Source organism: Argentina silus (genome assembly GCF_951799395.1).
Source record: "Argentina silus genome assembly, chromosome: X".
Classification (NCBI taxonomy): Eukaryota; Metazoa; Chordata; class Actinopteri; order Argentiniformes; family Argentinidae; genus Argentina; species Argentina silus.
Genome location: NC_139653.1, coordinates 16,583,704 through 16,608,286, shown reverse-complemented (window position 1 = coordinate 16,608,286; position 24,583 = coordinate 16,583,704). Strand labels below are relative to the sequence as shown.

General features: G+C 41.3%; 2 protein-coding genes across 11 annotated transcripts in view; one reads left to right on the top strand and one right to left on the bottom strand.

Moving 5' to 3' along the window:
• LOC310822746 (neurobeachin) overlaps positions 1-9,692 on the top strand; it is a gene marked incomplete at its 5' end in the record, with an annotated part of 231,677 nt that extends 221,985 nt beyond the window's left edge. For all 7 annotated transcript variants that reach the window (XM_083695211.1, XM_083695209.1, XM_083695208.1 and 4 more), the window contains 7 exons: positions 104-175; positions 371-526; positions 904-1,074; positions 4,305-4,406; positions 4,903-5,099; positions 5,208-5,359; positions 7,256-9,692. In XM_083695211.1, coding sequence (XP_083551337.1) covers positions 104-175; positions 371-526; positions 904-1,074; positions 4,305-4,406; positions 4,903-5,099; positions 5,208-5,359; positions 7,256-7,346 — 941 coding nt within the window. In that variant the 3' untranslated portion in view covers positions 7,347-9,692. The remainder of the gene's footprint in view (positions 1-103; positions 176-370; positions 527-903; positions 1,075-4,304; positions 4,407-4,902; positions 5,100-5,207; positions 5,360-7,255) is intronic.
• A 7,969-nt stretch (positions 9,693-17,661) lies between these two features.
• Positions 17,662-24,583, bottom strand: part of dclk1b (doublecortin-like kinase 1b) — a gene marked incomplete at both ends in the record, with an annotated part of 64,459 nt that continues 57,537 nt past the window's right edge. For 3 of the 4 annotated variants that reach the window (XM_083695215.1, XM_083695216.1, XM_083695217.1), the window contains 2 exons: positions 17,662-17,871; positions 19,629-19,742. In XM_083695215.1, the coding sequence (XP_083551341.1) occupies positions 17,662-17,871; positions 19,629-19,742 (324 nt within the window). Of the gene's footprint in view, positions 17,872-18,551; positions 18,626-19,628; positions 19,743-24,583 lie in introns of all 4 variants that reach the window. The other variant, XM_083695218.1, reaches the window with a different exon arrangement.

The following is a 24,583-nucleotide window of genomic DNA, read 5'->3' as shown; positions in this document are numbered from 1 at the left end:
GAAGCGTGTGTGTGTGTGTGCAGGCGCTTGTGTATGCCAGTGCACAGAGGAAACAGATCTTCTCAGTGATACATTGTCTCATTATGTAACTGTCTGTTGTCAGGTCTCAGAGGAGCTCCTGGATACTCCCTCGAGCAGGCCCATCACCTGCCCATAGAGATGGACACTCTGATTGGTGAGTGGGAATACCCAGAGACCAGCCTCATTCATAAAGAGAAGGCTTGGCTAGAATCCCAAAATCTGTTGTATGGTAATGCCTTGTGTTAAGTGTATGACTAAATAATATGGACTACTTATGTCTATGGACTACTCATGTCTCTACTTATGTTTCTGGTCCCTATATGAATTAATTTGATTGTTTGTTTGACAGCCAATAACTCTGGGGTGAACAAGAGACAAATAACAGACCTTGTGGACCAGAGCATCCAGATCAACACACACTGTTTTGTGGTGACGGCAGACAATCGCTACATCCTCGTGTGTGGGTTCTGGGACAAGAGCTTCCGTGTGTACTCCACTGAGACAGGTACAGTACACATGCTCTGCACCATTGTTTACTTAAACATTGAATGGGAGACTGGGCTCAATTGTGAGAATAGAGTTTTTCCTGCTCATCTCACGCCTTCTGTAGATCAACAATACCATGACCAAATAGATTAAAGCTTTTTTATTTATTTACTTATTATACTGTGGGCATTTATCATAATTTCTAGCTTCATTTGATTTTGCATTAATGTACCATATACAGCAGGCCACTGTAGCAACCTAAATGTATCCATTACATGAATCAATTAGCATCAGTCAATCATGAGGTCACATGTTGTGATTAGTTTGATTGGGGTTTAGTTAAGGGAATCATCATAGAGACATGTGTACCCCTGCCTCTCTCCCCTGGCCCTGTAGGCAAGCTGACCCAGATAGTGTTTGGCCACTGGGATGTGGTGACGTGTCTGGCCCGGTCAGAGTCTTACATTGGAGGAGACTGTTATATTGTATCTGGATCCAGAGACGCCACCCTTCTGCTATGGTACTGGAGCGGACGACACCACATCATAGGTGACAACCCCAACAACAGTGAGTGACAGTGAACATACATTCTGCACACGCATGTACATACTCGCACATGCACAGACACACACGCACACGCACACACGCACGCACACACACACACACACACACACACACACACACACACACACACACACACACACACACACACACACACTGAACAGTAACAGTCAGGCCCATGATACTAGCCTATAAAGACACAGCCAGTAGCTTTGCCCTCTATCCAAGGGCATAGAAGGAATCTATTTATAAGGTCTGGAATTGCACCAATTAATTATAGTCCCTGATATTGAAATTCAAGTATGTAAAGGTATACGAGGTACATATGATTTTTTTCCTGGAGTTATATTGAAAGCAACTGTCTTTGCTAAGTCAAATCAGCGGTGAAGAAGCCTAGGTTCCGTTCTTGAAATAAAATAATGTGGAGAGACGGGGTGGATAATTTATTTGCACCATGGCTGTGATGTATTAGTGTGATGCCGTGTGTTGTTCTGTGTGTTGCTTTCAAGTGAAGGATTCCAGATGTCTTGCCATTCAATATGGCGAACCGCAGTGTGTGATTTCTGCTGCTCAGCTCATTTAGTTCCTCATTCTCACTGATTGTCTGTGTTCCAAACTATTTATTCAGGGTACGTAGAGGGGCAGTCTAAAGCAATGGACACATCCTACTGAGCTGAGAAAAGGGAAAGGCAGAAAAGATGAGGTCTATTTGTATGATTCTTCAGGTGACAACGCAACGAGGATTAGTGAATCAGTCAACCATTTGTGTGTGTGTGTGTGTGTGTGTGTGTGTGTGTGTGTGTGTGTGTGTGTGTGTGTGTGTGTGTGTGTGTGTGTGTGTGAGAGAGAGAGAGAGAGGGAGAGAGAGAGAGAGAGAGAGAGAATTGAGTGTATTGGATGATCCTGTGTTTCTAAGTATCACATATTTTAGGAGCACCGGTTTAGGTGTGAGTGTTTTCTAATTAACTTCACTGTGGCTTAGACAGTTAATTAAGAATTTCAGCTTGGTTGCTTCCAATTAGCAGGGGGCAGGAGCACTTGTGTTACTGCAGGAGGAAAACACAATTCCCAAGATATTCACACTGATGATAGTGCTTACAATGCACCTTCCACAAACAAAGGGAAGTTACACCCATAGAGAGATATCAAACTAACTATCAGTGTTTCACGTTCCTGAAGGGCTGTGTTTGTCTTACACAAATAACAGTTAAACGAAAAAAGTAGTTTTTTTATATGAATAATACAATAGCACCTTTGTTTCTAAAACAATTTTAAAATTGTAAAAGCTCCCAATTCAGTGCACTATACTCTCGAGGTCCTAGACATTTGAAGGCAAGAATACTTGACTGAGAGCATAGGATGTACAAGACACTCACAAGGGAAAGAGCACTCTAGTGGGCCAACCGCAGCATAGAACCAAACTACTGATTTGTTGCCCTCGCCAGATCTGTTTTCAAGTATCGCACTCACAATTGTGAGTAATGTGTGATGTGTTTTCCAAGAGGTCATTCTGGCTTAAACCTCTTCTTGATGAAAACATGTATATGGCAAGCTCCCTGCATCTTTGGACTGATTCTACACAGTATACTCATCATCTATTCACACCTGAACTATAATCATTTGATGATCTTTTAGATGAGCCTCACTCTGGTGATTTTATGCGTATTATACCTTCCACAGTGACAGCTAAAGGTTGTGTGAATATGCAGCAGCCCTCTGGATCCCTGCCTCACTGCTGGCAGACAAATTGATTTCACCTGCACTCCCCTGTACTGTATGTGTCCTAAATGTGTGATAATTAAAGCTCAATAGTGCCCCTGCCTCTCAACCCTGGCTTCAGGGGGCTAGCTCCTGGGGATCCCTGGGGTGTAGGGGATGGTGGGGGTGCTCAGTGTGGGCTGATTGAATCTTTTGTGGTGTACTGTCAGTGAACTGCACTAGGCCCCTGGTCCCTCTGGAGGCCTTCTCTGACACATGTCCTATCAAGCCCCATCACAGCTGGGCTGTGGGACTGACAGACCTGCCCAGAACCTGGTCTCTGAGGGTCTGAGCCACATCGATCACGGGCCAGGCCACTGACTGGGCTCCCCCAGCCCTGGAGAGAGAGCAGGGAAGAAGGGTAGACAGGGGTTTGGCACCTGTCCATAGAACATCCATCAAGGTGTTATAGTCATGGCGGACACAACAGAGAACCTTGAAGGTTCTCCACCCCAGGAGGGAGCCGGATATGAGCTGGTGACTGGAAGGTTGCTGGCATCATATCTAAGGTGCCTACCACTGCCGTTGTGCCCTTGAGCAAGGCACTTAACCCCTGACTGCTCCAGGGGCGCCAAAGATGGCTGACCCTGTGCCCAGGGCGTTGAGCTCTGTTCTCCCTGGGGGTGTGCACATTCGTTGTCTCGGGGGGTCGAGGAAACTAGTTGCCACACTCTGCTCTGTGGCATTGCTAGATAGGCACTCTCTTGAGCTCTGGGTCTGATTTTGTATGCATAGGAAATATAAATTATTTAAAGTTTCCCCCTAGTTAAATGATTTAGTTTCCCCCCCCACCCCTGTGACTGTTTGAGCATGGTATTGATCCCCTGGCTCTAATGGTGATTCTGCTGGTGTAGAGTCTACTGATTATATTCATTATAATCAAGGGTTTATTAATTCCCTTTTCTCAGCTTGAGTTATTGTGTGACATTTGCAGAATTGACCCAATACTGTTTATCCTCATAATCAATTCTAAATATTGTAGTCATATAGTTTTCATTAACCTGAGTGTTTGATACTTATCTTATCTTTTACATTTAGAATAATACACTGGACCCTGACACCATTCTGCCAGTGTTGTAGTCATGTGTTTGTCAGCTGGTGTAGCCGAGGTCGGTTCCAGGTGCCGTGAAACTCCCTCACTAACCTCTCCCCTAGCTGTCATCAATCATATGACACACTGGAGGGAATCAACTGGCTTTTCTGTCATCACTGGGAAGCCCAACATTTACATGACAATTAAAAGGGACCTCACTGCCAGCAGATGTGTGTCACACTCAACAATACGTCTGCATTTCATGTTTTCATCACTGAATTAAGGTTATGTGGTCATTTTCAAACATTGCGTAGAAATCTGGATTTAAAAATCCCAACTGTTTGTCTACCAATGAAAAAATACAAATATGTTATGGCCTTGTTAGTACTGTTTGTAAAGAAAAACATGCTTTGGTTAGATTCCATGTGTCTGATGTGTGTTTTAGGTGACTACCCTGCGCCACGGGCTGTGTTGACTGGCCATGACCATGAGGTGGTGTGTGTGTCCGTCTGTGCTGAGCTGGGCCTGGTCATCAGTGGAGCCAAAGGTCAGTGTTGTTTCTGTCTCACTGCCCCGCTGCCCTGCTGCCCTCCCAGCCCCCCTGAGAGAGGAGCACTGGGCTGGGACACTTCTGTCCTCTGTTTCCTTCACAATGGCTGTACCACAGGCGGACACAAGCCTTGTTCTCTCAACAGAACTGAATCTCAGTAAACAAAAACATTTTTAATCTCCTTTATAGTATGTGTTACTTGAAAATCAACATGCCAACATTCTTTTGGACATGTCTGTCATATATTGCTTCTTCTTGAAACAGATGTCCTCTGTAGGTATGATCAGAATGGATATATTGCTATGGTATGTGGGTTGGCTGAGTCACATGTCATTCCATTCCAATTATGTTTCAGTGAGGAGTGGAATGTGATGTGACATTCTTGAAATACTAAGTAAGAAAAAGCTTTAAAGAAAAATATGTAGTCCAATAAGTACAGGTTACTCTACTGCTTCGACTGACATACTCAGGTGTGTTTACTGTGTCTTTGCAGAGGGGCCTTGTCTGGTCCACACCATCACAGGAGACCTGCTGCGGGCCCTGGAAGGGCCAGACAATTGCCTGTGCCCACGCCTCATCTCGGTGTCCAGCGAAGGTCACTGTATCATCTGCTATGAGAGGGGCCGCTTCTGCAACTTCAGCATCAATGGCAAACAACTGGCCCAGATGGAAATCAATGACTCCACCAGGGTAAGATAACACTGAACTTCAATGCAGCATACTGTATGATCCCAACCCACTTAGTGTCTCATGTACAATGACATGTATTCTAATCTATGTCACATGCTTCTTCCCCAGGCCATCCTCCTGAGCAGCGATGGCCAGAACCTGGTGACAGGCGGGGACAACGGGGTAGTGGAGGTGTGGCAGTCCTGTGACTTCAAACAGCTCTATGTTTACCCTGGCTGTGATGCTGGAATCCGAGCCATGGACTTGTCACATGATCAAAGGTCAGTGCATCCTGGCGTTGCTATTACCAAGATACTGTAAGTACTGCGCTCTGAGTCATTAAGAGAACAGTTTGGAAACAAAAGTGTTGCTTCGACATCAGACAGCTCTGCCGGGCAGTACAGTATCAATGGGTAGTGTGTGCATGTAGGTTGTGGTGAAAAGCCTAGTGTTTCCTGTGCGCTTGGTCATGGTTGTCAGTGCACATTTGGGGAAATGGAGCATTCAGCGAGCTTTGTTTTCTTTAAATAGAAGCTGTGGTTGCCATAGAGACAACGATATTGCAGAGGAAGGTTCTGAAAGCACACTTGCCTTGGAGCAATACACAACTGTGGCATTTCACACACACACACACATACACACACACACACACACACACACACACACACACACTCACACAGACACACACACACACAAACACTGCCTACTGCACACACAGGCATACAGTGGCAGCCACTGCCTTTGTTCGGCGGTCTTGTCTATCGGTGCTTTGCTCTGTAAGATGTCCGTGCTCCCCTGCAGCCAACAGCAGAAGGGAGAGAGTATGGAGGCAGCACAGTGGTGGGGTTGTCTCATGCTCTAAAAGGCTGATGTCATCATGTGACCCTAAATGCCAGTGGAGGTTAAAGGGCCTAAATACTCAGGCTCCTCTTCATACCCACATGCCCGCTCTTACTCACCCCAGCAGTGTGTCCATCTCTGCCCCTGCCCCAGCCCCAGCCCCAGCCCCAGCCCCAGCCCCAGCCCCAGCCCCAGCCCCAGTACCAGCCCCAGCACCAGCACCAGCACCAGTCCCAACTCCATTGCAGTTCAAGCCCCAGCCCCAGCTCCAGTCCCAACCCAAGGCCCCAGCCCCAGCCCCAGCCCCAGTCCCCCCGCACACCACACATTAGGCCAACTGCTGCACCATTAGGACACTCATGACTCATATCCACCAGCTCTACCCAAGACAAGCAGGCCCAGAGAATGGCAGACAAGAGACTCAATTGTCAACAATAAGGGGCTTTCACTAAGTTTTCCAGTAAAGTCCGAGAATTTCCGTCTTCAGAGGGTCACGGCATTAAATTACCTCTGTGCTAAAAAGCCCTGAAATTTACCCTGAAAAATTCTATAAACTATATTTTGTGCCTTTTGTTGAGAGAATCTCTTAGAAACGGTAAATCACATAGATAACACATTTACCAAGACCCTTGATTCAGTTAGGGTGGGAGATTATTTCTTGTTAAGTTGAATTGAGGTAACACACCAGTGACCCATGTTCCTAGCTTCCCTGTAAAGAGGGGTGTTTTGCTCCAGCACTGTTCATTGTGACTGAGAGGAGCCCTGAGGGTGTAGCAGTATAGGACGACCCTGTGAAATCAGCTGCTTTCTTACATACCAGCAGCTCACGGACACAGGGGCACAGGGGCTGCAGATGGACACAGGGACTCAATGGTCCACTTCAGCTGTCAGAGGGCTTCAGTAATTTACTGTCACAGCCACTGATGACCTTCCGTTCTGCTTCATTCTACACTTAGGGCCTTTTAATAAGCTGCTCTTACGCAAGGAAATGCTTCACACCAATACACACACATAGACATTCATGCATGAGTTTTGGTATGTCCTATCATTCGCACACGGCTGCACGCGCGCGCACACACACACACACACACACACACACACACACACACACACACACACACACACACACAGACACAGACACAGACACACACACACACACCAATTGTTTTATCATTAGTACAGTATGGGAAATAGTGTGTTAACTCCATAATTTAATCAAATTACTAATGAAATATGGTGGTAATAATGAGCTTGTACATGCACACATTCAATTGTATGTTCAATTCTTATGTTCTTTCAATCAGTATTCACGTCACTGTGTGTTCCTCTGTTCCCAGGACTCTGATCACGGGCATGGCATCTGGCAGCATTGTGGCGTTCAACATAGATTTCAACCGGTGGCACTACGAGCACCAGAACAGATACTGAGCTGTGGTGGGCAGCTCCAACAGGGACATGCCCGGCCTATATAGTAGAATGCAGCTACAGCTACATACCTGGTCATCAGGAACAGAGCCAACCATAAGAGGATGGACGGAGGATAAAGACAATGATCAGATTGAAAAACAACAGAGTAAGGCGAAAGTAAAAAGAGGAGTGGGCTTGACTTGAGCATCTGGCCTCTTTGTGAGAATTCCATGTTATCATGCTATTGCTGAGCATTGTTGTTTCTGGCTTCTCCCTCGTTTTACAGTATGTCATGCCTGAGCACCAGCTGAAGCACATAGCCGTCCAGGTTACTCAAGCAGATCTGTTGTTCTCATCTCTCCAGTAGAGACAGAGATGATCTGAATGTGTGTATCTAAGGCCTGGAGAGATTCAGAGGGTTAGATTTAAAGTACAGCTTCAATTCAGTTAAAAGCTGTACTTTTATTCAACCTTTGGTCATATTTCAAACTGTGAAAAATATAAACAAACACAACCTACAGTTAATAACATTTATACAACATTTGTATGCCAGATACACATCTTACTTGTGACCCTTTTCTAGGAAAAAAGTAAAAACTGTATATAAGGAAGATGTCGTGTTTCTAGACTGAAAAGGGATAATTAATGCTAAAAAATGACAAAAGCTGTTAAATAAGCCTCCTTTTTTTACAGCAAACCCATCATTCTCTCTTAACACATTTCCATGGATACTTGTTCAAAAACCTGTCACTTAATATCTTAGTGTAATAGTCCATACATGATCATTGGTCACCCATCATGGAAAACAGTGGTTTATCAATGTACATTGTTCAAAAAAGGCAAATTGTTAAATGTTATTTCGATAATGTGTTTGGATGTCTGTAAGGACCATTTCAGAAACTACTGTGTGAAATGTGTCCATTGTGAATTATTTGTTTTCTTATCACAATGTATCACAATATCATCAAGAGAGAACAATCTTTTTGAGATTTCCATTCCATTTCTTGGAGAGGTCGGTAACTATTTTGCTTATAGTTCAATGTAGGCAAGGATTTGAAATTACTTTTAACTGTACAAACAAACATTTAAATAAGACTAATGAGTGAGCTGGTGCAACAGATGTCAAACAACATATCCGAGGATAAAAAAATAAAATAAAATAAAATGTATGTTTTGTATATTTTGTGACTGTTCCGTAGGGGTGTGCATATGAGGGCAGGGCTATGAGCAGATCATAGGAATGTCATTTCATAAAACATTCTCCTTTGACATAAAATACAAAATGACACTTACATTGTCATTTATTATTGTATTTGGCAGAGCTAAGTCATTGGAAATCTTTGCATAGTAGATAGTAGATCCATGCACCAGAAACATATCATTATGTATTGCTGTTCCTTCTCTGTCACTATTAGAATGACAGAGAAGGAACAGCAATACATTGTTATGTTTCTGGTGCATGGATCTACTATCTACTATGATCTACTATCTACTATCTACTATGATCTACTATCGACTATGATCTACTATCCAATGTATCTGAGATAGTTTTAACACTGGATACTTTAGTCATCATTGTTTGTATATCAAACCAGTGTAATACTTATGTTGTATAACCACTCGATGGTAATATCATGAATTTATATATAACCTGTAAGGAAACAAGATGGGTGGGGCTATAAATGTGTGTGAGAGGCATCTAGCTATTTTAAACAATTATTAACAAACAAAATCCTAATGTTAAACAGGTTATAGTCATACAGAATTGATTGTCAGCTATTTTGGATATTATGAAAATATAATAACCATGTTTTAATGCAAAGATGTATAAAGTGTCACAAATGTGTTTGAGTTGATAGGAAAAAAAGAAAAGAAATATGCAAAGACATTGGGTTTGCATTTTTATTTGCCAGTGGTGTTTGTACAGACATCATCCTACGTTGAACAGCTTACAGTAGAACAGCATCCATTGCATGCAAGGAGTTACCATAGATGTGGGTTGGAACTGCACATTTATTTGACTACCTTTTTGATTACTAATTTGCATCAATATGACTTTGACACAGGGGATATTTTTGAATTATTGACAGAAATTGTTGGCTAAGGACGATTTAGCTAAATAAATGCATTTATTTATGTTGATATTTGGCCATGCATTTTGATTGAATGTAATATATTTTGTTGAGAAATATTACGTTTTTATTAGTTAACGTTATTTACTGTTGGTTTACAGGTATGTTGCAACTTCAGAAGCAGGATTTACTTTAAGTCCTAGTTTGGAGCTGTTTAACATTACGTTATACCAATATAAAAGATTGCTAATTGTAAAATAAATTAAAAATGTTTCCTTTTGTTGTATTTATAATAAAAACATATGTATAAATAAGCTTCCCTGTTGGTGAGTTTTTATTCTATCTGGAAGTATTTTGACAAAAAGCAAAGTAAATAATATGTTGCCTATAAATATTCATTTTAATGTGTTTGATTATATCCCTTAAAAAATCAACCCATGTACATACTGTAACTGGGTAGACCGTTTGGAAAATTTGTAAATTAGTCCACTCAGGTCTGTATGATGGAGTACTATTTTATGGTCTGTATAAATAAGCTTATACTGCCCTCTACTGTCTCGTTGACTTCATACAGTTGGGAGTCACATTAATTCAGATATTATTTCAGTACTGAAGTAGAAAGAAATGACCAGACTCCAGGAAATAATTTATTCACAGGTTTGGCTTGTTGCTGAGTACACCACTGTTGGATAATTGCTATAACAATGACAATTTGTTGAGTGAATTCTTCAGATAATCAGATAAGGAAATGTGCTACTGGTAATCAATCCCATTTTTATTTGTTTCATGTCCTTTCTTAAGAGTTATTGTGTATCAATAAATATCTAACAGCAACACATGATTTGTGCTTTCACACAACACAATCATTGTCTTTCACAACATAAATGTACAACAGAAGGACTTCAGTGTCTATTCACTCAGAATTTGGTTAAAATGTATTTTGGACAATCACATTAAATAGATGCATTTACTCTATTTCTATGCAAAATAAAAAAAGGCTGTTGTCCCAGAGGAAGCAAATGCATTCCATACAGCAAGTAATGACATGCTTTTTTTGGGGGGCTTTTTGGTTCACTCACTAAGAACAGCAAACTCAATGAGCTATCAGTTCCCTAAGCATTTGTCTCTGAAAGCCCTCTTAACAAGTACATGGATGGGTGGTAGAGTTAAACAATTCTAGAATACATATGTGTTCTTGCTTCTGTTGCAGTATGCAAATTAATTGTACTTGCTGCTACTGGATTACATTGACAGAGCATAAATGCAGTGACAAAATAAAACAAATGGCGACAAATATAGTGACAGCCATATATAGGACAATCAAAGACCAGCACAATTCATTTTGATAGCATACAGTACACATGCAACTTACAACATCTGATGGAGTGCCTCAAGAGCCGGTCATTCAACCCCATGGACCTTTTATATTCAGAGGGACATTATCTCAAGAAGAGTGGAGCGATGACCAGTTGATCAACTGGTCAGAATACAAACTATTCCAGTAGACCTTATATACAGTTGAAGTCGAAGTTAACATACACTTAGGTTGAAGGCATTAAAACTAATTTTTTAACCAATCTACTTTGTGCATGACACAAGTAATTTTTCCAACAATTGTTTACAGACAAATTATTTCACTTATAATTCACTATATCATAATTCCAGTGGGTCAGAAGTTACATGCACTAAGTTGACTGTGCCTTTAAACAGCTTGGAAAATTCCAGAAAATTATGTCATGGCTTTAGAAGCTTCAGATAGGCTAATTGACATCATTTGAGTCAATTGGAGGTGTACCTGTGGATGTATTTTAAGGCCTACCTTCAAACTCAGTGCCTTTTTGCTTCACATCATGGGAAAATCAAAAGAAATCAACCAAGACCTCAGAAAAAAAATTGTGGACATCCACAAGTCTGGTTCATCCTTGGGAGCAATTTCCAAACGCCTGAAAGTACCATGTTCATCTGTACAAACAATTGTACGAAAATATAAACACCATGCCACACAGCCATCATACAGCTCAGGAAGGAGACGCATTCTGTCTCCTAGAGATGAACGTACTTTAGCGCAAAAAGTGCAAATCAATCCCAGAACAACAGCAAAGGACCTTGTGAAGATGCTGGAGGAAACAGGTACAAAAGTATCTATATCCCCAGTAAAACGAGTCCTATATCGACATAACCTGAAAGGCCGCTCAGCAAGGAAGAAGCCACTTCTCCAAAACCGCCATAAAAAAGCCAGACTACGGTTTGCTACTACACATTGGGACAAAGATCTTACTTTCTTGGAGAAATGTCCTCTGGTTTGATGAAACTAAAATGTAACTGTTTGGCCATAATGACCATCATTATGTTTGGAGGAAAAAGGGGGAGGCTTGCAAGCCAAAGAACACCATCCCAATCGTGAAGCTCGGGGGTGGCAGCATCATGTTGTGGGGGTGCTTTGCTGCAGAATGGACTGGTGCACTTCAAAAAATAGATGGCATCATGAGGAAGGAAAATGATGTGGATATATTGAAGCAACATCTCAAGACATCAGCCATGAACTTAAAGCTTGGTCGCAAATGGGTCTTCCAAATGGACAATGACCCCAAGCATACTTCCAAAGTTGAGGCAAAATGGCTTACGGACAACAAAGTCAAGTTATTGGATTTGCCATCACAAAGCCCTGACCTCAATCCTATAGAAAATTTGTCGGCAGAACTGAAAAAGTGTGTGCGAGCAAGGAGGCCTACAAACCTGACTCAGTTACATAAGTTCTGTCAGGAGGAATGGGCCAAAATTCCACCAACTTGTTGTGGGAAGTTTGTGGAAGGCTACCCAAAACGCTTGACCCAAGTTAAACAATTTAAAGGCAATGCTACCAAATACTAACTAAGTGTATGTAAACTTCTGACCCACTGGGAATGTGATGAAAGAAATAAAAGCTGAAATAAATATTTCTCTCTACTATTATTCTGACATTTCACATTCTTAAAATAAAGAAGTGGTCCTAACTGACCTAAGACAGGGAATGTTTACTTGGATTAAATGTCAGGAATTGTGAAAAACTGAGTTTAAATGTATTTGGCTAAGGTGTATGTAAACTTCCAACTTCAACTGTATATATATATACCATACCATATTTTTTCGTAACAACCAAACATTGTAAAATATAGTCAAAATATGTTTTAATCTAACATAATATCCGTTTCCTCTACAGTGGAATTTGCTGGAAGCACTTGGCAATGTTTACCATTTAACACAAAGGATAGGGATTGGGTAAGAACATAGTACACTTTACATGTTAATATAATGTAGATACTGTGCAGCAATAAGTGCTCAGGAACACTTTTTTGATTGCAGTTACTAGCAGATAATCGACAAAAACGTGAGTAGTTGTGACGTTCTGTAATCAACCATAATGTACACTTTCAGTAGACAAGTGTACCAGTGTGGTAAAAATAGTAATTATTTGTTTTAGTTAACTAAAATTGTCTATTGGCCTATTTTACATAATGACACATTTACATAACTTCCATGGTTCATTACCAGGTCAGTGTGTCCTGGATAGACCCACTTGGAACGAAAATGTCAGGGTCTAAGCACAGAGATAGAAGGAGCCAGAGGGTTCACTCAGCATACATGTCCGTCCGCAGTCTGTGGATAAATAAAGGCTGGCTGTTTTTTTCTATGCTGGGAAACAATAGGGCTGTGAACATTAGTGTTTTAATCATGGATTTACTTATGGATGCACATTGTTCTGAAGGGTTTTATCTTAACATCTGTAATGTCTAGGGTCGTACGATCTATTCGCTGCACAGGACGAAACATATTAGCCTATCTATATGCTAAAAAATAAGTTTACGCACATGCGCAGTCTTACGAGATCAGCTGCCCTCGTGAATAACTGCCGATATGCGTGAATAAACATTCTCAACACAATTTTAAATATCTTCCCACTTACTTGCACTTCGCTGTCCAGGTTCTTTCACACATTTCTATTACGAAATATGAAATATTAGAATATACCACTCTGATGAAAACTAATCACTGACCAACCTCTCTGCGCATGCACTGGCGTTACTAGTTCACAGGGTGGACAACGGCTACCATTGGATTTTGAGGCACTCAACCATCTTCTAATTATACAAATAATTAAATATTTGGTCTAACTCAGGTGTCATTTGATGCACCTGTGCAACAATGCTTAAATTTTAATCTCACATATTTTGCCCAGGAAATCAAAAGCGCACATGCTGTATTTTTAGACTAGCCTACATCAATATGCTATAAAATATTTCCACATCTCTGCCAAATAACTGTTGTTATTTTGGGCTAAAGTATGGGACATTTTCATTTGTTGTGACTGTGTAACTCAGAATATAATGACATTGTTTTGCACGCAATACATGTAGGGTCATTAGGACTCCGTCATCCGTGATCTGTTATTCTCTGAAATGTGTATTCTTGCAATGCACTCATACACATCCCCGCTGTTAGAAATGCGGTGATTATAATATATAAGGTTTCTCATAGGCATACAGCTACAGGTCATATGGGAAAATACCAACCAATTAGCCGGATTAGCATCCTCCTCTATACAGTCCCTCCTCTGGACAGATAGAGTCGGAGACCCGCCAAGACAGTTTGTAAGAAAATCCTTCTTGCACTGACTGATGGTTTATCGGGTGGTTGTCCCCTTTGACTGGCAAATTAGCCAAATTGATTTAATAGCAAGTAAAAGGCCTTAGCTCGCTAACTTTGATCAAATCCCGACTTGAAGATAAAAAAATTAGTTCGCTAACTCCCTTTGCTCGCTTCGTATTATACCTCTAGAGTAGTTGAAACGTGTGTTTATAATTTTTTGCTGGAAGGCACGTTTGACAAGTCTCATGCCCTTACGACCAAAACTCCGAAAAAACCCAAGCTGTCCCTTTTGAATTAATGACAACCATTTCTGTCATTCGTTGAACAAATCGTTATATCCGAAATTCCAGGTTTATGTTGTAAGCTACACCTTTATTAGGCTACGTGAAGCACTTTATTCAAATTATATTCCTAACTTGCATTAAAGGGAACATTGCTTGATCGGATGTGTGTGAACGGAATGATAATTAAGTAGGCTATATGGTGCGCACTGAGGCAGCTACTATACACGGCTTGGCATTAAAACACCTGCTATAAACGGGGCACATTACAAGCTTTGATCCTTCCGCACGCGAACTAGATCTCTAGGTCTACTGTAGCCTATCTTCAAATTAAGAAAGCACTGCAGCATACTGGGGCTATTGTTCTGACAGCTATTTTAGCATAGTCATGCAGCCTAAACCAACAGGGATGTGCTTACAGAATTTAGACTCACAGCTGCTTGTGATTGCTCTGCTTTGTCCTCTGCACTTGTGGTTTAACTTTGATCTTGTACTCAAATTGCACTGTTCTCCAATAGTCACCTCAGTTTCCACTAGGGGTCAGGTAAATTGTGTGTTAGCCAAAACCAGCAAAATAGAAGGTTTAGATGGAAAGGCAGGAGAAACACACATTACTTTCGATACACACATTATTATGATATTTGAAAATGTGCATTGATTTCACCATAATGTAGAATTTATGTGATTTTCTCTGTGAATGTTATTTTTAAATATCTAATATGTTATATGTTGTGTAATTGTGTAATGACATGTAACAAGCTAAAAAAAAAAACAGAGGTCTCTATCCAAAAATAAACAATGAACGTAATGTCAAATCAGTCAAAAGTAAAAGGTGAGAACACTATGAACTAAACTCTGTGTGCCTTTTCTGTAACCAGGTATACTCAAACTGTCTCAAACATCAAGTATGTGAGAATTCCTGTTACTCATAAAAAAATGGTGATCACAATCCGGTGTACTGACATATTGTATACATTCTCAATGTAGTTAACAATCATTTGTTTAAATATACCTTTTCTATGAGTGATGTGTCTTTGTGCTGCCACCAATGTTGGAAGGAGATCTTCAGATCTTCACTCATCACCAATGAGGAATGTAAAACGGTGCTCAATGGGCATGTATACCTAATTGCACTTGATCCATCTGTGCCCAGGAAAGTCTATGTACTTGTACCTATTTTAACCACTGTATTGACATTCAACTACTAACCCTAACCCTAAAACAATGACAAATTTTACAATCATAAAAAGGCTGTGAAAATGACTGTACAGTATCAATAGTGATCATTACATTAACAACATATAAATACGTAAAATAGTGTGCAGTTTCGCTGGCACAGCAGTCATAGACAGGCAGTCTGTATGGTATAGCAGCGTCATACCTGCACCGCTTTAAACTTTAATTCTCTAGTCCTCTGTTAAGTGTTTTGTTCAGTATATCTACACCAGCACCAATAACTGACGAATAGCTAAACCCAATGTAGGACTGTGCACAAACTCTATTCCAAGACATACCTTACATCTGAGGTGTCATATGGGTTGTTACTGAATATTCTACATTAGAATTCGGGTTGACAATGTCAATGTGAAAATGGAAATACAGTGCGTTCAGAAAGTATTCAGACCCCTTCACTTTTTCCATATTTTGTTGTGTTATAGACTCAATTTAAAATGGATTAAATTAAAAGAATTTGCCATCAATCCACACACAATACCCCAGAATGACGAAGCGAAAACAAGTTTTTTGAAATTTCAGTAAATTTATTCAAATTGAAATACAGAAATACCTTATGTATATAAGTATTCAGACCCTTTGCTATGACACTCTTAAAATTAGCTAAAATGTAAAAATGTCATCAACAAACAAATCACTCAATAAGTTGATTTGAGTCCATCTTAATGCAAGGACAATAGTTCATGTAATTTTGGAATTAATATCTTAGTTTTTATAGGGTCTCTGATTTGCATAGGAATTGATTACACACTGTGTAGATTAGGATGTCACTACCAACTCAGCAAATTTCATAATTTTATCTTGATCCTGACAAATTCCCCAGTCCCTGCCAGTGACAAACATACCCATAACTTGATGTAGCTACCACTATTCTTCACATGAGAGATGCTGCAGAAACTGCATTGCATGTACTGGATTTGCACCAAACTTAATGCTTTATAGTAAAACCAAATAAACACATTTCCAGCCACTTTCTTTACTGTATCACTTGAATTCATTGTTGCAAACACAATTATAGATATGAGATAGATTATTTTCCATTAAGGGATTCTTTTTGTACACTTGGTTACCGACCAATTTTGTAGAGTGACTGAGATGATGTTGTCCCATTGACTGTGCTTTTGCCTCTCCACCATTCAACTTTGTAGATTTTTGTAAGTCTCCCCAGGCCTCAGGGTCGCATTCCTGAGCAGTTTTGTTCCTCTCCATTTGCTCAGTTTGTAATGACAACCTGATCCACATAGTGTGTAATTGATTCCTATGCAAATGAGAGACCCTATAAAAACAAAGATATAATTCCAAAATTACATCAACTGTTATCCTTGCATTAAGATGGACTCAATTCAACTTGATTTGTTGATTTTTTGCATTTTAGCTCATTTTAAGGGTGTCATAGCGAAGGGTCTGAATACTTATGTACATGAGGTATTTCTGTATTTCAATTTTAATAAATTTACTGAAATTTCTAAATGTGTTTTCGCTTTGTCATTCTGGGGTATTGTGTGTGGATTGATGGCACATTATTTTAATTTAATCCATTTTGAGTCTATAACACAACAACATGTGGAAAAAGTGAAGGGGTCTCAATACTGGCACTGTATATCTTTCCATAAAATTAATTGGATGAAATATTACTGAACATAAGTGTGGCTATGTGACTTCATACAGACATCCATACAAAAATACGTAAAAGGCCCTTTTCAGGGCATACATGAGGTACCATCAAGTTAAATGGAAGATTTTGATCTGTAGGTTTCTTTCACTACTATACCTGGCAAGGTATATATGCCAATTCCACTCCTGCCAAAAGCTACGGTTTTAGTTTTTGCATTTTGTTGTGACCCATCGCTTTAGGCTCTCTAAAGAACCCATAAAGTGACTTGTGTTTGCAGGTTGGCTGATCTGCAGAAAGCTCCTTGCAGACAGACACCACCAGAGGACCTCAGGGTTCTAAAACAACCATAATGAAAACTTAATGAGTAAGTAAGCAGGCGGCCTGACTGGCTGTCTTGATTACAGGGACCTGTGCTATAATAATTGTGCTTGATTTTTCTCTCCCCTTCACTCTGTATAGTACAGTACACCCCCAGAAGTGTGGGCTGCACTGTGGGCTGCTGTGGGCTTTTAGAATGGGGAGGTAGGCGAGCGGACCGTCTCAGCGGAGCTGGGGGAGAGGTCCTCGGACTCTGAGGTGAAGTCAGCGGGGGAGAGGTTGGGGTTGGCAATATGGGCGGTGCTGGTGGGAAAGCTGTGTTGCGGGGAGCGGGACATGGGCCTCACATCCTGGTGGCGTCTTCGTCTGAGAATTTGCCTCTCTTTATCAAGAGCGGTGGTCTGAGAGAGGGCGACACAGGGAACAACAGCAGCTGTTAGCTCGTCCACAGGATGGGGTAGGATACAGCAGGGAGGAAAAAGACTCAGGGTAAAGACTAGCACAGAGGAACTGTTGATGATATTGTAAAGGGAGTGAATGTGTGGACATGCAGTGGGGGATATGTCAATAAGAAAGGCTGAAGATCATGTCTCCCTGCATCTCTCCAAGAGTTCCCACCTTTGACATCAGGGAAAGTGAGTGAGTGAAAGGGGTAGAGCGCCATGAGTCAACAACAAGAAGAAAACATTCAAAGTGATACATTCAAAATGAAGTCAGACATACCACACAATACATCTAAGACCATCCTGGTTATAGTAAACAAACAGGCATCCAACCCCACACCCAATACAACTGTGGCACCCTGTGGACTAATTAAAACATTTATCTGATATGTAACAGATACCCTTAGATGCACTGGGGTGTATTACCTACCGTCACACATACAGTATAGAATAAGCGTACAGTAATCTGTACAACCAAGTGAGAGAATAGATGGGCACAGAGCAGGTGAGATGAAGGAAGCGGGCAATGTGATTGAATGGTGAGTTCCCCCAATGAGGCAGAAGGGGGGGGGGGGGCATGAAGACTGCCAGCATGTTGCCATGGAAACACTGAATGTTAGCACTACACTATGGCATACCTTATCCAATACATGCCTGGGTGCTGGGAGTAGTCCAAAGACCCTGATCTCTGGATATTAAAGCCGTGGTCCAGCTGAGCAGAAAGAAACGAGTGCTACTCAGTGGATCACCTTTTCAAACTTTGAGCACCACTGACCTTGACTACACAATGTCATAAACTCTGAACTGACACTAGAGTTGCACTGCTCTGATAAATGGATAAACAACAATATGAGGATCAAAAAGACCATCAAAGCAGTAATAACTGAATAGAGAACAACATTTCCATTAAAGGAGACACCAAAACAATTCATTACTTGCTTTTACCGGTAAATTAATAAGGACAAGTTTGATATTTGTGATATTAAATATACTTTTAGTTGTAAACAAAATGTTCGATGTTTGCAAACTGTTTATCTGCCAAATAAATGTAAAAACCATCACTGTCTTATGTCCAAAACTGGAAATGAATCAACCTTAAGACGTCAAGTCAAACATCTAAAAAATCTACAGCATTAAACCCCAGAAAAGGAGAAGATAATGTGGCCTTGCCAAACCAATTAGAAGAAGTTATTTACATTCTCAAAGAGTTAGATATGTTCACTATGAAATTGTCAAAATGTCCAAAAACTGCAACACAATATACAGTATAAACCTACTCAAAGAAGTAGAAAATAACTGTAACACAGATTTTGGTTGAATCAAAGGAAAGCCAATGGGATCCATGACAACAGTGCTAACAGTCTTTAATAGAAGAAGAGGAGGAGAGAGGCAGAGATCAGAGCACACAGAGGAAGACCTTGCAGGAGGAAGAGGATGGGTGAACTAATGATGAAACCTACAGGGAGTGGGGGAGAGTTGACAAGAGAGCAGGGCCAATGGGAGAGAGAGCAGCTCAATTCAGCTACTTGATGGGTTTGAGGAGGACTGAAGAAAGAAATGATGATTTTTCAAGTATTTTGACTTGAACTGCAGTTCAAACATGTTTGAATAGTTTTGAAAACAACAGGACAGCTTTGAGTAGGAATGAAAAAACAAAACAAAAACACCCCACAAAGCTATAGATCTACATAAGAGAGTGTGGCATAGATCCTTACTGTAATAACAGACACTCCAGCCGTGGTGCTGCTGAGTTTGGGTCTGCTGTTGAAGTGCTTCTTGATCTTCCCGGCCACTGACAGTTGGTGCTCATTCTCTGCCATGCCATCATCCTGGAACACAAGCAGAGCGGGGCCTCAGCTTGGAGCTGTTCAATACACTCACTGGCTCTCTTCCCCTTTACTGTGATAGACTGCATAGAAACTGTGTGAACTGTGTAACATGTATTGACCAGCCCTAGGCCTAGTTACAAGTATTATGTTTTATGTTTTCTCAAGGTTCTGCAGAAAATTCTCCTACGCGACAATAATGGGGATTACAGCTTCACTGGTGGACACTGGCAGCTGTTCAGACAAATAGATTGTGTTCTGCTCATTATATTATATCTCTCATTATATTGTACCTGTCCTTCAAGAGTCTTATCGCTTGGGGCGACTGATTCTTTGTGTATTCAGCTGATGCATCTTGGGATTAAACAATTGTAACTTCAAGGTTTTTGGACTCTTTCTTTGGTAAAAGGCTAACTTTTATCTTCTAAGAATCTTAGTTTTATCATTTGCCATTGTCGAGGCAGGATTCACATTTGAGGAGCAGACTTGTGGAGACTGGGAATTGGTATTGGAGGAGGCCAGCCTATAGAAAAGAAATTGGTAAGTTTTTACCATTCCTCCTGTGCCCCTTAAGGGTCATCTACCCATTTGGTTTGATTCATCAGCTTTGAGGTTGCTGAATTAAAAGTATCTATAGGGGAGGGGTGGTGGAGTTCGGGTGCTTCGGGCGTGCTCTCCAGAGGCGGATGGTGTCGGTGCACGTTCCCCACAGATAGGACTTTCAGCGTAATAATAATGGATCAATCGGATTTATGAAGTGCATTTCTTGAACCCAATGCGCTGTACAACAACAACAAAATATAATAATATACACTCACCGTCCACTTTATTAGGTACACCTGTTCAACTGCTCGTTAACACAAGTATCTAATCAGCCAATCACATGGCAACAACTCAATGCATTTAGGCATGTAGACATGGTCAAGATGACCTGCTGAAGTTCAAACCGAGCATCAGAATGGGGAAGAAAGGTGATTTAAGTGACTTTGAATATGGCATGGTTGTTGGTGCCAGACGGGCCTGTCTGAGTATTTCAGAAACTGCTGATCTACGGGGATTTTCACGCACAAACATCTCTAGGGTTTACAGAGAATGGTCCGAAAAAGAGAAAATATCCAGTGAGTGGCAGTTCTCTGGGCGAAAATGCCTTGTTGATGCCAGAGGTCAGAGGAGAATGGCCACACTGGTTCGAGATGATAGAAAGGCAACAGTAACCCAAATAACCACTTGTTACAACCTAGGTATGCAGAAGACCATCTCTAAACACACAACATGTCAAACCTTGAAGCAGATGGGCTACACCAGCAGAAGACCACACCGGGTGCCACTCCTGTCAGCTAAGAACAGGAAACTTTGACTACAATTCGCACGGGCTCACCAAAATTGGACAATAGAAGATTAGAAAAACGTTGCCTGGTCTGATGAGTCTCGATTTCTGCTGCGACAGTCAGATGGTAGGGTTAGAATTTGGCGTAAACAACATGAAAGCATGGATCCATCCTGCCTTGTATCAACGGTTCAGGCTGGTGGTGGTGGTGTAATGGTGTGGGGGATATTTTCTTGCCATGCTTTGGGCCCCTTAGTACCAATTGAGCATCGTTTAAACGCCACAGCCTACCTGAGTATTGTTGCTGACCATGTCCATCTCTTTATGACCACAGTATACCCATCTTCTGATGGCTACTTCCAGCAGGATAACGCACCATGTCACAAAGCACAAATCATCTCAAAATGGTTTCTTGAACATGACAATGAGTTCACTGTACTCCAATGGCGTCCACAGTCACCAGATATCAATCCAGTAGAGCACCTTTGGGATGTGGTGGAATGGGAGATTTGCATCATGGATGTGCAGCCGACAAATCTGCAGCAACTGTGTGATGCTATCATGTCAATATGGACCAAATTCTCTGAGGAATGTTTCCAGCACCTTGTTGAATCTATGCCACAAAGAATTAAGGCAGTTCTGAAGGCAACCTGGTACTAGCAAGGTGTACCTAATAAAGTGTCCGGTGAGTGTATAATAATACAAAATAAAAATCTATGCAGGTTTGAAAAGGTGTGTTTTGAGAAGTGACTCAGCTTCCCTAACAGGGTCAGGGACTATGTTCCACAGCCGTGGAGCAGCACAACTGAAGGTCTTGGGTAGGTATTGTCCTGGGGTGATGGGAGAGTGAGTGAGTGTTTCTCCCTCACAAGTGAAATTGCAATTAGACAGGTGGTTCTGGTGTGTCCCCCATGAATAGGACTTTCGGCATACTGTTCTGAGGTGGTGTGAGAGTGTGAGTCTCCCAAAAACATAAAAAATAAAATAAAATAAAATCATAAAAGTTCAATTGAATTGATGTACGACCAATTTAAATTTAAACCAACACAGGATTTAAGTGCCAAGACTGGGACTTGATTAATCTGACAAACGATGATCAAAGTATTATTAAAGGATACACAGAAAAGCATGTAGCCTTTAACCCAGTTTTATAATATAATAGTAGACTACCAGGAATAATAGTAGACTACCAGGATGGCAGAGAAGTGCCCTGACGTAAACATGGAGTTCCTGTTTATGAATATGATGGGCATGTAAGACACTGTGTAGATGTGTCAGTAGTTTAAAGAACTCATTCATTTGTAAGGAAAGGAGTAACATTTGTAAAGAATAGGTGGTTTCAAGGGAAGAAAAAGCTCTGGTAAAATGGCCTCCCTCTTAAGCTTTGATAGCACTTAAGAGTTATGTCTCATGGCAGATGAGGAATTAAAGGGAGTGTACAAAGTGTGTCATAGCAAGTTTCCAGCATTTCCAAAGACGGAGAAGCCCAGGTGGACCGGGCCCCACACCATTCTACTGGTAACGGACACTGCTGTGAAGGTGGCAGGGAGGAAAACTTGGATCCACGTGTTCCAAGTGAAATCTGCACCAGCACCCACATAGCCAGTAGAAATAGTGGAAGATGGAGGGGCTAGAGCACGCTCTGACAGTGGAAGTGATTGCAAGTGAGGGACTAGGAGTATTTTGAGCAGGGGTGTTTTTTTTGGCAGCTGCTATAATAGCAACAGTACATTAGGGAAAGAATGGCCATTCCTAAATATAGTATGGGTAGCAAAGTATGAAGACATGAGAGTCCACTACAAATGTAGAAACATATTCGGACAAGGATTCACAGGAAAAGACGTGACTCTTGAGATAGTAGCCTTTGTTGACCCATGTATCAGAGAATAAATCCCCAAGGGGGGGTGGGGGGTTCTCAGTGCTCATGGCAGCCCATCTGTTGCAGGCTGCGGAGGGGAAACATGATAAAAGTGAAAATATTACAACTGGACACTCTCCCAACTCCCCTTCTCTCTCCACCGCTTCTGAGGCAGATGGCCAATTAAAAGGTAAAAACAACCCCTCAGCCCAAAGATGTATCAAATTAAAATGTTTTTTTTCAGTGTTCAGTGTTAATTGGCCATGGGATGAGCACTGTATACCAGACACTAGCACAGGAACAATTTACCCACAAGTACCTACCGTAGCTGAACACAGGGAACAGTTGGAGAAGTGAGTGAACAGAGGGCAAACTGGGGGGCAGAGAACAGGCTTACCTGAGCGCATAGTACGTGACGTTCCTGTTTTGAGCAAGGGGGGAGCCATAGCAGGAGACGTTTAGAGTAGTTGCCATCATTACAGCAGTGGCGGTGGGTATCATCCACCATGGAATGATAGATGTGTCTAATGTGTCTACAGCTGTAGTTACTGCTTGGAATTGGACAACCATGCAGGTGATGGGACTGTTGAAATACAGTTGTGGTCATAATAATGAAGGAGGATTACCTCCAAATTCTTCAGGAAAACCTAAAATGATCAGCCAGAAGGTTGGGTCTTGGATGTAGTTGGGTGTTCCAACAGGACAAAGACCCCAAACACACATCAAACGTGGTAAATGAATGGCTAAATCAGGCTAGAATTAAGGTCTTAGAATAGCCTTCACAAAGTCCTGACTTAAACCCCATCGAGAACATGTGGAGTGTGCTGAAGAAACAAGTCCGTGTCAGAAAGCAACAAATTTAGTTGAACTGCACCGATTCTGTCAAGAGGAGTGGTCAAAGATTCAACCAGAAGCTTGCCAGAAGCTTGTGGATGGCTACCAAAAGCGTCTAATTGAGGTGAAAATGGCCAAGGGACATTTAACCAAATATTAGCATTGCTGCATGTATATTTTTGACCCAGCAGATTTTGTCACATTTTCAGAAGACCCATAATCAATTCATAAAAGAACCAAACTTCATGAATGTTTTTTGTGACAAAGAAGTATGTGCTCCAATCAATCCATCACAGAAAAATAAGAGTTGTAGAAATTATTGGAAACTCAAGACTGCCATGACATACATGTTCTTTACAAGTGTATGTAAACTTCTGACCACAACTGTATGCTGCTTTGGGCTGTGCTAGCAGTAGCTGGGGGGGGGGGGGGGGGCGTTGCTGGTCCTACTATCGTACCATTTGATAAAAGCATTAATGCTTAAGCTTGTGCATAGTGCAGACTTGCCTTCGGATGGGGTGCAGTTGATAAAGGCTACTGCACAAATGTATAGAGTCATCCTGGAGGAAGCAGAACTGGAAGGGAGTGGTACGGAGCTGGAGTGCCTCTTGTAAGAACTTAAGGCCAAAAGGGGAAGTCTAGGTAAGCCTTTATTTTTGTGGACCCCAGCAGAAAACCATCCTGGCGGCACAGATTTAGTTTACTTGAGAGGCGGTAGCTCTGTACATTTCCACCAGTGTTCACACTCAGGGCGAATGTTGTGTGTTACTAACCTTTTAGATTTTTCCTCCTACTATCTATTATCGTTCTCTCAGATGCCCACTG